General features: G+C 30.7%; 1 protein-coding gene across 6 annotated transcripts in view; it reads right to left on the reverse strand.

The window, feature by feature from the left end:
* SYCP2 (synaptonemal complex protein 2) overlaps positions 1–14,436 on the reverse strand; it is a 103,270-nt gene that overhangs the window by 23,504 nt on the left and 65,330 nt on the right. For 5 of the 6 annotated variants that reach the window (XM_077116841.1, XM_077116826.1, XM_077116817.1 and 2 more), the window contains 11 exons: positions 13,723–13,759; positions 12,841–12,861; positions 11,649–11,719; positions 11,490–11,547; positions 10,935–10,990; positions 10,428–10,485; positions 9,799–9,967; positions 8,261–8,298; positions 7,587–7,757; positions 6,127–6,325; positions 4,437–4,642 (listed from right to left, as the gene is read on the reverse strand). In XM_077116841.1, the coding sequence (XP_076972956.1) occupies positions 4,437–4,642; positions 6,127–6,325; positions 7,587–7,757; positions 8,261–8,298; positions 9,799–9,967; positions 10,428–10,485; positions 10,935–10,990; positions 11,490–11,547; positions 11,649–11,719; positions 12,841–12,861; positions 13,723–13,759 (1,084 nt within the window). The remainder of the gene's footprint in view (positions 1–4,436; positions 4,643–6,126; positions 6,326–7,586; positions 7,758–8,260; positions 8,299–9,798; positions 9,968–10,427; positions 10,486–10,934; positions 10,991–11,489; positions 11,548–11,648; positions 11,720–12,840; positions 12,862–13,722; positions 13,760–14,436) is intronic. The other variant, XM_077116850.1, reaches the window with a different exon arrangement.

Genomic DNA, 14,436 nt, shown 5'->3' on the forward strand with positions numbered 1-14,436 from the left:
ACTAGTCTCTTCGGGAGCATCAAACAGTTGCATCTTCTATGCCATAATGTCAACACCCCTTTTCAACATGAAGAAGTCATTCTTCTGTTGACTCAAGAATGGTCATTGCCCAAATATCTCTAAAGATTGGGAGAAGGATGAAAGGAGAAGGAGTTCTAATATTGAAGATAGGATTAATAAATGAATATGACTACTGAATCATTACACTGATAAATATATTTTTTTGGTCTCCAGTATCTTAGAGCAGCTAGAAGGAAATACTTGAAATTGTGGAACTGTAACCCATTCCATACTTGGGAATTTGTTCTATAACTTTGAAACTTATTGCTTTTTTGTATATATGATATATTTCACAATAAAAAAATGTTAGAAAAAAATACATTAGCAGCATAAAATAGCAAATTTGAACCAGTAGAAGAGACAGTGAACTAGAAGACAGGACAGCTGAAATCATACAGTCAAAAGAACTGATGGCGGAAAGAATAGAAAAAATTGAGCAGTGTCTATGGGACTTGAGTGACAACATGAAGTGTACTAACATATGCACGATGGGATTTCCAGAAGGGGCAGAAAGAATATTCAAGGCAATAAAGTCCCCAAATTTCCAAACTATTTTTTTGGATGGGCAGGCACCAGGAATCGAACCCCAGTTTTCAGCATGGCAGGCAAGAACTCTCCTTGTTGAACATCTTGGCCTACCCCTAAAATTTCTAAACTCTTAAGACATAAATATACATGTCCAAAAAGCACAATATACCTGAAACAGAATAAACCCTGATAGACCCACTCTGAGACACATACAATCAGATGTCACATGCCAAAGATGAAGAGAGAATTCTGAAAACAGCAAGGGAGAAATAATTCGTCATATACGAGGGAACCTCAGTAAGAATATGTGCCAATTTCTCATCAGAAACCAAGCAGTGGTATGAAATATTTAAGGCACTGAGAGAGAAAAAATTTCAGTTGACGCAGAAAAGGTATTTGACAAAATCTAGCCATACTTCTTGATAAAAAAAGACATTTAGAAGATAGGAATAGAAGGGTGGTTCCTCAACATGATAAAGGGAAGATATGGAAAAAAAAAACATTGCTAACATCATATTCAGTGGTGAAATACTGAAAGCCTTCCCTCTTGACAGACAAGGATGCCACTGTCACCACTGTTATTCAACATTGTATTAGAAGTTCTAGCCAGAGCAAATAGGTAAGAGAAAGAAATAAAAATCATCCGAATTGTAAATAAATAAATTTCTCCCTACTTGCAGATGACATGGATCCTATATAGAGAACATCTAAACCAAATCTACAATAAAGCTACTAGAGCTAATAAATTCAGTAAAGCGGTGGGATACAAGATAACATGCAAAAACCAGTATTTCTATACACTGGTAATAAACAATCTGATTAGGAAATGAAGAAAAAATTCCATTTATAACAGCAACTAAAAGAATCAAATATCTAGGATTAAATTTAACCAGGGATATAAAAAATTTATAGGTCCCACTGATGTGAACAGACATTTGAGAATAAACTTGAAATATGTCATTGGTAACAAAGTCCAGCAGGAGTTAGAAACAGGGTAAGATAATGGGTAATTGGAGCTGAAGGGATACAGACTGCGCAACAGGACTAGATACAAAAACTCAAAAATGGACAGCACAATAATACCTAATTGTAAAGTAATCATGTTAAAACACTGAATGAAGCTGCATCTGAGCTATAGGGTTTTTTTTTTTATTTTTACTATTATTACTACTTTTATTTCTTTTCTCTATATTAACATTCTATATCTTTTTCTGTTGTGTTGCTAGTTCCTCTAAACCGATGCAAATGTACTAAGAAACGATGATCGTGCATCTATGTGATGATGTTAAGAATTACTGATTGCATATGTAGAATGGTATGATTTCTAAATGTTGTGTTAATTTCTTTTTTTTTTCCATTAATAAAAAAAAATTTATATGCAGAAAATGACAAAAGTTTGCTAAAAGAAATCAAATAAGGTCTAAATAAATAGAACGTTCCAAGCTCATGGATTAGTAGACCAAATATTAAGATGTGGAACTGTAAATTTTACCCAAAGAGATTTACAAATTACAATCCAATAAAAATTTCAACAACTTTCTTTGCAAAAATGGAAAAGCCAATCGTCAAATTTATTTGGAAGGGCAAGAGGCACCGAATAGCCAAAAACATCTTGAAAAAGAGGAACAGTATTAGAGGACTCACACTTCCTGACTTTAAAGCATATTACAAAGCTACAGTGGTCAAAGCAGCACAGTACTGGCATAAGGATAAATATACAGACCAATGGAATTGAATTGAGAATTCAGAAACAGACCCTCACATCTCAGGTCAATTGATTTTTGACAATGCTGCCAAGCCAACTGGGAAAGAATGGACTCTTCAACAAATGGTTCTGGGAGAGTGGTACAGCCACTACGGAAGACAGTTTGGTAGTTCCTCGAAAGTTAAGTATAGACTTACCATATGTTCCAGCAATCCCATTTCTAGGTACATATCAAAAAGAATTGAAAGCAGGGGCTCAACACGATATTAGTACACTGATGTTCAGAGTGATATTAAATTGCCAAAAAATGAAAATAACCTAAATGTCCATCAACCAGTGAATGGATAAATAAAATGTGGTATATTCATACAGTGGCATATTATTCAGCCATAAACAGGAATGGGACATGGATGAACCTTGAAGACATGTTGAATGAAATAAGCCAGACGCAGAAGGACAGATAGTGTATTTCTCACTTATAAATAATAACCAGAATAAACAAACAGAGTCAGAATCTGGAATATAGGTGCCAGGGGCTGGGTTGGGAGTAGAGAATGGGGAATTAATTCTTGAGTTGTACAGAGTTTCTATTTGGGTCGACTGTGAAGTTTTGGTAATGGATGATGTTAATGGTAGCACAAGATTGTGAATATAGTTCAAAGCACTGCATTTTCTATGTGACTATGGTTAAAAGGAGTAAATTTTAGGTTATATATATGTTAACTAGAATAAAAATAAAAAACATATACAGTGAACCTTATTATAAATTATGGACTAGTTACTAGTATAATTATAAGGATGATTTTTCATGAATTGTAACAAATGTACCACACTAATACAAGGTGTTAATAATAGGGAAGTATATGGGAACCTTGTATTTTACGCATGACTTTTCTGTAAACCTACAACTTCTCTCTTAAAAAAAAAAAATGAATAGAAAGACCTTAAAACACTCTAGAGATATAAAGCATGCTCAGTTCAAAGTAGTAGAATAGAGGCTGGTTCTATCAGAGACTTTAGATTTCTGCCATAGGTGTGCTTAATAGTCATTGATTCCATCTTTGTATGTAGAGAATAGTACATATCAAGAGAAGAGAATATGTGAGTAATTTACTGTGTATCAGGTACTGTTTGCATAATTAGTTTATTTAGTTTTTACAGTCTCATTTTAAAGATGAGAAAACCAAAGTGTAGAGATTAATTAACTTTCATATGCTATATAGCTAGAAAATAATGGAGCCAGGATTCAAGGTCAATTCTGAGCGACTCAAAAATTTTCCACGATAGTCAGTAATACTAAACTATACAAATACCTTGACAATCAGTTCTGTAACATTACCACAAGTTCAAAATTCTCCAAATTAAGTGATATATACAATCCAAGCAATAAACAACGTGGGGACGGGGAGGGGGGAGCTTCGTAAACTGGAACCAAAGTATATACTTAAAAAAAGTAAAACTCAAAACAAAATTACTCCTGAGGGACATCAAATATTTAAGTTAATTCCCTTAATTGAATCATACTCCTGTGTCTACTGTTTGCCTTAAAAACTTTTCAGCTTAACTACAAATTTTATTAAGAAGAAACAGTACCTATAATTTGATACATGAAAAATAAGGAATTTATTTTCAATATATAGTATTAAATATTTCTACTCATTACATATACTATTAGTTTTAACTTCCTTATAAACATCTAAAGCCAATGTTATAGTCACATTGTTTTAAAATATATTCTTACCAAGTTGGTTTGCCAAGTTGTGATTTAATAACCTCAGTTTATAGACTAAATTATGGTAAACAGGAAAGAATAAGCCTATTTGAATCTAGAAAAGAAAGGGTGTAGTTTTGATGTGTACACAAATAAGTAATACCTCTTTGGAAGAGATCTTACCTATCACAGAACTCTTAGCAGAACTCTGTATCCCTCATGCCTCCCACATAGGTAAATATTAAATTCATTCTGTTAAATTCATTGAGGCTGGGGACTGTATCTTATTTGTCATTCTACCCCTTCTCCAGATGAAACCCAAAACCTTCTATTAAGTAAACAAGCAGTGCATATTAGATTATTATTAGAGACAACTGATTTCCCCATCATATATGTCTGAGAAAGGAAAAAAAAAAGAACATATACTCTTACCAAAACGAATGGGCGTAGAATTGGTGAGCAACTCTCTTTTGCAAAGAGTACATTTTTCTCACTGATTTTAGGTGACTGCATTGGACCTGCAATTTCATTTTTACTATTTAAGGATTCAAATGATGAATTTTTTCGATAAGGCGATAGGGATTTTGTAATGCAGTCACAACCTGTAGTAAAATCCTTTTCTGTTATTTTCTCTATACCTATATTGCCACACAGAACACAAACAAAAAACAGATGGCAGGTGTTAAGTATTACTGTCTGTTTCAGAAATAGCATGGTTAATTTAAATTCTAAGAACACAATAACTTTTAAAATCCTCAAATCTTAGAGGCATTTAAAAATGGATAAACTTTCAATAAATCGAGACCAAAATTCTGCTTAAAATATTTTATAATTATTGGAACATATTTAATGGCTAAAAGTAAAAATATAAGTGTAACCATAAAAACTTTCAAAACATTTTCAAGCAAAATCATTTATAATATGAACTGGAATATAATGATCAATATAGGTATTATCTAGAATATGTCAGCATCATAGTCAGTACTGTTTAATATATATTAAAGTCATAGAATTAATCTAAATCCTTTGCATATAAATAAGGAAATCCACGGTTGAAATAAGTTTTAGTATAAATGGATTCTCAGAGAGAATTTAAAAATCAAATCAGGGAATGTACACCTGTTCTCTCAGTATGTGCTTGTCTTAAATGACAGTGTTCCTATGCCTTATGAGAGTAGTTTCCTCTAAAGAGCTACTTTAGAGAAAATATGTAAGTGTTCAATTTTAGCTGAAATGATTAACACTTTTAAATGCTTTAAAATATCCTTAAAAAGAACTGAAAAAGATATTAAACACTACAAACTTCTTTTTTTTTTTGGTGGTACAAAAATAGTTTATTATGATACAGTTTATTCAAAATTAGGTAATATTTACAAAATAAAAATGATCAGCTAAATCTATGGGACTCTAGCATGTCACACAAAGGAATAAATATTTTGACAAAGTACCACATCAATCATAGTGAACAGATGATCAGAAACTATGTTAAAAACAAAAAATCCTCAATTGAAATATGACCTTGTCTTGGGACTTGGGCTCTCCCAGGACAGTGGCTTCCCAGGACCCTCAAACCAGGCCCTGGCAAACTCATTTTTAATGTTTCTATACTAAAGAAGTATACCTAAGCCGGTGCTCCCAGAAAAACAATTTTTTTTTGCCAATTACTTTAAAATAAAAGCAAAACCTCAACTGTTTAAGAAAATAACCCAGTACGGGTCTACAGAATGCATCATGATTTTCCTTAAACATTTGTCAATGTCAAAAAGAAAAACAGAAATTCCCATGACTATTTTCATGCTATTAAATATATTTGGAGCTGAAAATAAATTGAAATTCTACATTTATTTGAGGTTTCACATTATAATTTATGAATATAAATGAAATATTATCTATATTAAAGCATTTGGTCTTAAACTTTCTAACATGAAAAATTTTAGTGCCCTTTTAACATCATTTCCAAGTTTAGTTAGCAAAAATTAAGCAGCACCAACCAGTTAAGAAATGAAGTTTTGAATTTTAAATATACCTCTTTAAAATTAATCTCAAACTATATTTTACATAATCAAAGTTATAGTAGAAATGATTGAATATTCAACTAAGGAAAAAATAAAATGATACTGACATCTCATTACTTCTATAGATGATGGGCTCCCAGATAAAGATATAGGGGATAAGTCAGGGCTATTGTCTCTTATACTATCTTTCAGTAGAGATGAGTCTTTCCATTCTTTTGATACTTCCTTTTGTGTTTCATCCAGAAGGGCATTCTGTTGTTCCTTTGGCAGCATCATGGTATTACTTCTGGAATGGATGTTTTCCTCCTAAATGTATTGATAACTTTCAAATTATACTCGAATATAAATACTTATACATGGAATACATCACAGACAGTGATAAGAATTATGAGAAATAAAAATAAAATGCTATAAGAGTGCAAAGAAGAAAGAGCATATCCAGTTTAGGGAAACCAGAAAGAGTTACTAGAATTCTTGGTACCTGAGATACTCAGAGTTTGTGAAAGGAGAAGATGGTGAGGGAAGCCATCTTGGGGATAAAGAGGGAGTGCTGACAAAGGCAAAGGGAACAGAAAAGTATAGGTCTTGTTGGGAAGAGTCATGGGTCTTTCTATCCGACCATCACAACTCTTGAGTATATACTGGGGAAGAGTGGAAATAAGCTAGAAAAGGTATTTTGCTGCTTTGAATGTCTGACAGTAGGAAGATTTTTATTTTCTTTGAAGAGGGAAAGGACAAGACGTGGCTTGGGAAATCTAACTATGTATAGGTTAAATTAAGAAGTGATAGAAAATGTGGGGAAAAGTTATGGCATCCTTCAAGTCATCCACGTAAGAGATAAATGTCCAAATATGGAGAGACGGAGGTTTAATGACTTAAACTCAGCATAGTGTAGTAATCAGACATGTCTACTGCCAAACTCCCTAGGTTCAATCCTAGTTCTATCCCTTCCTAGCTGTGTGACCTTGGACTTCAATTTTCTAATTTGTAAAATAGGGATGATAATAATACTACTGTGACACCTGTACTACCTATGAGAATTTAAAAAGTTAAATTTAGACTAGCACCTAGGACACTGTAAATGCTATATATTTTTTACTTTGTTAAAAAAGCTTTCAGGCCCAGGTGGCTGAGAACATATCAGTAATATTGAGCTATAAGGAAGAAGTGAGGGATTGGCATAGGTGGGGCAGTATATACAAAGAACCTGAGAGCCAACACTTTTGCTTTCATTCAAGAAAGATTCATACCTTCCAAACAGGCTGCACATTCTTGAAGCATATTTTTGGAAATATTAAGTATTTCTCTAATTACAAAGATCCTATACTAAAGTTATAATTTTATTAGAGATAGACATCCAATTTGTAACACCAATGGTAACTTATTACAAGATTTAGCTTTATATTGCCTATGGACCAATTTGTAGAATTACTTAAAAAGTTTTCTTATATAGAAGGTTAAATCTTAAAAAAGAAGTCATAAATTTGAGATTTTTTAAAAAATATCTTCTATATTTAGTATTTTAAGAGACTTTTAGAAGTTATTAATGTGAATTGTGTTTATTTACCTTTACTAGCAATTTCTCCTTTAATGAATGTGAAAATTCTTGTTCACTCTCTGATTCTGAATTTGAGAGATCTTTATAATTTATTTTGGTTGTTGCTGCTCTTCGTGGAAGTCTGGTTCTCCCATCTGGAACTGTCTCATCTACCTTTTTAGTGATGTTTTTGTCAGGTACCTTTAGGAGAAAAATTCCTGAATATTTTAGACCAGTGTTTCAGATACAAAAATACAAGGTATTTGCCATATAATCGGCACACAGGTCATACATAAAATAACTGTAATAAAAGAACTCCTGTTTAATGCCAAAAACATGATTGGATTTTAACTTTGCTATTACCTTTTACCCTTACTATTAAATCACTGAGAGCCTGGTACATATTCTCTATCTTAAGTTAAAAAAAAAAAGAGATCAGAATTATCTATTTGAACAGAATAAAACAGATTCAAAAGGTCTATAACCAGAGAATAAGAAACTAGTTATTTTCATTCTGAACTGAAATAAAAGCAGATTCCTTTAAAATAAATATATATTTAATTCAATATATAAGTGTGCAAAAGCAAGAACAAATATGGAACACAAGTAAATGATAAGGATAATACTGAGATGACATGAATTAGTTTTGTATAAGAAAAAATAATTTTTATAGAAATGTTTGCACAAAAACTTCTTGTTTTTACCATTTTAGATCCTGGTTGTCCCCTTTCCAAGGATAGTCCTGCAATTGAGGAAAATAAGATTAAAATTTTCAAATAGAAAAGAACTGGCATCAAACTTTTTTAGAACATGTCTGCATATATAAACAAAAGATCATACAAAACAACAAGAATACATCTTTAAACAATAAAAAATTTAAATGTCAAGATGTGAGGCTAATCTGACATTAACTTTTATTGTATGGTGTTTGATATGATACCAATGACTAATTTCCCTTCTCCTTTATTTTATATTATAAAACTTTTTAAACATACAAGGGAATATGCAACATAGGTTATAAAGTTATACCCATGAATTTACCATTCAATTTAAGAAGTACATTATAAATAATGTTGAATCAACTTAACGGGTACTCTATTACACTGCAGACGTTCACCATTTAAACAAATTAATTCTATGTTCCAAATGCCCCAAATTATTGCATGCACTATGCTATTTCATACTGCTGTCCCTTTTTATTTATAACGATGATCCTGCAATGCTTCTCTTCCTCATGCGTCTGGCTGTTATTTAATCTGTTTTCAAGATTCAGCCTCATTCTTAAATACATGACAATTTCTAGCTTTCCATTATTTTTACTTCATTTTAAATCATCACCTCCCTCTTACCAAGATATAAGTCAGTATTGGTTATTTTTACTGAAATAAAAGAAGATTCCCTTAAAATAAACATAAATTTAATTGAAAAACTCAGGGTTATCTTAAATCTGTTTTTAAAAATGGAATATATAAAATCTTCACGCTTTAGCAAACCTGGAAATAGATACTAAGTTATAAAAATAGTAATTACCTCTCATCAAAACCCATACCTCAAACATTTATCCAACTACTTCAAGAGGTATACTATCATAAAGGGAAAGTAGAAGCCATATACTGGGAAAACATTTTGTGGAAGACTTAGGCCAAAAAGTTTCCACATGAAGATTGTTTTCGTTTTTATATATTTTTATTGCATCTATAGGAATTCTAAAAAGTATATATGTTCATATATTTATATTTTATATATATTTTAAAACTTGTACTGGGCTTGAAAGGGAGATGAGATGTATATAGTTAGATACAGGTTAGGCCAGGTTCTGAGCTGTGGTTTGGTTTGGATTAAGGGTCATGGGTCCATGAATACTCAATATATTATTCAAAATAACTAATTAAATACCAAGTAACAGCACAAAATGAGTAAACAAATGATGAGTGTGCATCATGAACTAAGAATTATGATAAATCATATTTTGGCCACTAAGGTCCAGCGAAAAAAAGAGGAAAAGAATTTATTTCTTTCATTATTTAAGAAATATAACAATGTTACCTAAAATAAGAAAATACAATAACATAAGCACTATAAATTTTGGTGTCTTGCTTTCACGCTTTTGATTTATGCATGAGGGTAGGTCATTATAAACACTTTCTACATACAAAAATAAAATTTCCAACCAACAAAGCATATTAAATAGGTGAAATGATAACATAACTTGCAACAGTTCTGTAAAAAAGTAATTGCTTACTTGATTTCCCACTTTTATGTTTCTTCACATGTTTATTTCTGCTATAGTCTATTAACTGTGGCTTTGATTTTGGTTCTTTTAACCAGCTAATATCAGTCTTGCTGTCATCACATCTGTGTTCTGTGTCAGTATCACTAAATAGATGCTTCTTTTCATCATTTGTTATAATCTATTAAAAAAAAAGGCTGTTATAATAGATTTAGAAATGCATCTTCTTATATGTCACAAAAGGCAAGTAAAAAAGACAAAAATAAAAAAAAGGGAACTAATTGATTTTCTAATATACTAATAATCTACATAGTGCTAAGGATCTAGCCAAGAAAATCACTTGGAAATTAGGATCATAGATTGAGATTTGTATTTTGTTCTAGTTAAATCAAAACTACTTACTTCCATAAGAAACATAACCTACTACCATCAAAGAAAATAACAAAATTTATGATGTCTTCTATCACCAGACAATCACAAATATCTCAAAGACTTTAAGAAAAGCCATAATGGAGACACAGAGTTTTTCCAGAGTTAAAAGATGATCCAAATATTTTTGTTTTCTAGTTCCATGATACTTGGCATTAAAAAAAAATAAAAGAAATACTTCTTAATAGATGTATTGGGTTATTATGACTTACTCTTTTCTCTTTTGTTTTGAGAGAAGGTTCAAGTTCTTCATAATTCCTTATGCCTACCCTAAGACAAAAATATGTATTAATTTAAAAATACCCTTCATACTTATCTTGAGGTACCATGTACTAGACAATTAGACCTGGATTTTTAGCCTTACTCTTTTACTAATTAGCTATGTAACTCCTCTGGCCAAGTCATTTATCCTCTCTGACCTCAATTAATTGTGAAATTAATTATAGATTGAGGGATGACTAAATCTTTCCACTTTTAAGATCTAAAATATACAACTAATATTTAGAGCGTACAAAATCTGCATATTAAGTAATCTTAGCAATGAACACTATAGTAACAGACTCATAATGGGAGTACTCATAAAAGTAGCATGTTTTAGCCATTCTTCATATAAGTTACAAGCTCTTGGAAAGATAATTTAAAGAGGAGATATTTAAGAACAAAAGGAACTGATAAGTGTATTCTAATCTAACCTATCTAATTATAATAAAAATACCTACAATTTTACTGAATTATTCACACAAGCTTCTGTAGCTGAGGCTTGAAATTCCTGAACCTATGTTGTGAATAAACATTAGAAATGAGTTCTTATTATCAAAATAAAGGTAAACAAAATTTTAAAAGAAATAAACATATAAAATCTAGCTCTATCACTTCATAGAATCATAAAGATTTCCCAATAAAAATAAGCACACTAAAATATACTAAAATTTTTATATGTAAGAGAAAGCTAACAATATGAAATATATTAGAAACAAAGTAACTAAGGGTAATTGTTTTAAATTTACCATGTAAACAAGGAAAATTATTTTCCTGATATAGTAGTCTAAGCGAAGTGTTTCCTCCCCACTCCTAATTATTCATGTTTCTCTACCTCATTCCCAAGGATTTGAAAAGAAACAAAATATACCTAGGTGAGTTAGCCAAATAAATTATTACATATAAAATTGTAAAGCAGATCTATAATGGATGGAAATTTTAAAAATAAACTCTAATAATTGGTAAATACAAAATATTGTGAATAAACACAAAATAAGTATTGATTTCTAGCTTACTCCAAGTTTTATAACGGGTTCATCAGCACCATTCAAATTAAAGTTGTAAACATCGTTCCTGGGAAAATGAGGCAAAATATTAACTCCATTACGCAAATAAATCAATTTTGTCACTTTAAGTATAAAGATATATAAAATAATTATTAAAAAAATACTTACAATGGGCCTTCAGAAGTAACATTAACAAAAGTAGTCTTCAGTTGTCTAAAACTTTTTTTCTGAACCTTTTCCTAAATACAAAATAGGTTTACAAAAAACCAAATTTTTATATTACTGTATTTAGCAAACAAATAACATGCATGATTAAATTTTCATATATTTCCCAGCTGTGCTCCCACTAATATAAATTTGGTATTTAAACATTTTCCTTAATGTAACTCAATAAAAGTATTAAGCAGTCACATTTAAAATACAGTAGAAAATATTTTAGAATGCTAAATATAAGACCCTTTATCTTTATTATTTACTGACATTATTATATATAGATAAATGACCTTCACACTGGTATTCTACAAGATGAGTTTTAGTGAATCTAGAATCAGAAAATAAGCATGCTTCTACTTTTACTTGTTTTTGACTCTCATTTGCTTTAAACGTTCAAATAGAAAAACTTTGGGAGAGGCTAAGGTTTATGTAAAATCTCATGAGAAAGCCAAAAAGGTATCAACTAACTTGTAAGGCTAGGGAAAAAATATGTATAAGATTATTCATATAGTCTACAACTAAAAACCAGATTGATCAAAAAGTAGGGAGGGCAGAAAAGTTAAATAAGATAAATTAAAATAAATATTTATTTATTAATACAATAAATTATAATTAAGTATATTAGTAATATCACAAAATGTTTAATTACCGATCAAAATTAATCAGAAGGTTAATATCAAGTAAGTTGAAAATATTTAAACCTAAGATATTTTAATTTGTGATTAGCCTTCAATTTTATTATTTCTTTTGGCTATTTTATATAGAACTATTTGAATTATTCCAAAAAATTCATTCCTCAATATATTACTACTCGGATTACTTCTCTGACTTACTCTTTGCAATATGACTTTAAGCAGTGTTTAGACACATGTTCAATTCATCATGTGTGTAACAGGTTTTACAAAAGATATAAAGGTGAGCAAAGATGCTATAGAGGATGCGAAAATGATTCAAAACAGTTATATTCTAGTAAAAGAAGGGGGAGAGAAAAATGTTAATGAATAGAATATCAAAAAATATCAACACAAACAACTTGTGCAGATTCAGAATTCTTGGCCATTTGAATTCTGGATCAGGGCACCATAAAAAATTTTGGGCTTGCAAGGAGGAATAAGGCTTTAGCAACTGGAAAAGAGGGTGAGATTACCTGCTGATTCAGTCCACAGTTCTTTCCAGAGAGGGAGGAAAAAAAGATTAAACAAAAACTTCAAATCAGGAGAGACACTTCAGGGAACCTCAAGTTAAGTTCAGCTAAACAAAAAATGTCTAGGGAGCTAATATTAGGAAATCAGACGATATTTTCAAGGGACTAGAGAGCCCAATCTATGTCTCTACTTAATTCAGTAATTCAGTAAGCAACAGAAACCCACCAAAAGGTTTTTGAACAAGGAAATGACATGACTGAAACTGAGCTTTAGGCGAAAAAAAGGTGATACTGAATGTAGCCAATGGATTCACACATAGAAATACTAGGGGCAAAGATAATTATGTAAGGGTTATCGTAATACTCCAGGGATTAGAAATTAGAATTTAAACTAGGATAAGAGAAGCTGGCATAGACAGGAGGGAGAAGATGTGTGTATCAATAGAATGAACCTCTAAAACCTGGTAAACTAAGTGGAAATGGAAAGTAATTCTAAGGGGTAAACAAAGATGATTTATGTTTCAAAAATCATGAAGAGTAAATTTTTTAACAAAAATAGGGCCTTCAGAGGGCTTTGATTCTCAGGAGATGCTTGGCTAGAAAAAAACAGTATGGCACTAAGGACATTCTGGATCATGTACCAAAAAAGTATAAAAATTGTGCTTATATATGTAAAAGAAGCATTTTCTTTGAAAAGCAGAACAGAGGGTTTACAGGGCTCTTTTGAGTACTTGTCACTAAACCTGTCAGTTGTTACAATCCATTTAGCAATATTCTGAAAACATTAAATCTAGTTCCATCTTACTACTATTCTATTTTAGTATTTACAATTAAATATCACTGAGTCTGACTAAAAATTGGTATAATCAAACAAATGAAACCTACCTTACTGAGATGTAGATCAGATTTGTTTGAAAAACCACTATAAAAAAGGTTTTGTCAAAATTAAAAAAAAAATATATGAGTAGAATATTTTTCATAAAATTCATTTTATATAAGGCAAATAACACTTGGGTCACTAAATATACATTCAATATGCTATAAATAACCAATGTGATAGTACTAGTTCGATAATTTTGCAACTTTACTCAGAGTAAATATCACCTATAACAGTTTATTCTAAGCTCAATCACTCATGCACAGGAGGTGCCAAACAATTTAAAATAAACAGTTCTGCTAGGAGAGCCATTTTTTTTCAAGACAGAATTCATTTAAACCTGAATTAAGAAGCTGGGAGCCTATAAATAGACATTTTGTGATAAGAAAATATTTAACCATCAGAAAGACTGAAATCAAGAAATATATAGTTCTTACATAAAAACATAACTCATTTCACCTCATTTAAGCAATGAATTTAAATATATTTCATTTTATTCATTACTAGATTCAGTATATATAATTCTAAAATGCCTATATCTTAAATTATTTCTGAAATGGCATGATGCATCAAAATAATGCTTTCTGATACTTTACAAAATGTGATCAGATACTTAATTTCAAATTAAGTTCCCTTCTTGTATAATTTAAACTGCTACTGTTTTCATCAAAGTAACATATAATCACCTGTTTTCTACTGGAAAGTTGTATTATTTGAACATA

Source organism: Tamandua tetradactyla, chromosome 1 (assembly GCF_023851605.1).
Source record: "Tamandua tetradactyla isolate mTamTet1 chromosome 1, mTamTet1.pri, whole genome shotgun sequence".
In the NCBI taxonomy this organism is placed as follows: domain Eukaryota; kingdom Metazoa; phylum Chordata; class Mammalia; order Pilosa; family Myrmecophagidae; genus Tamandua; species Tamandua tetradactyla.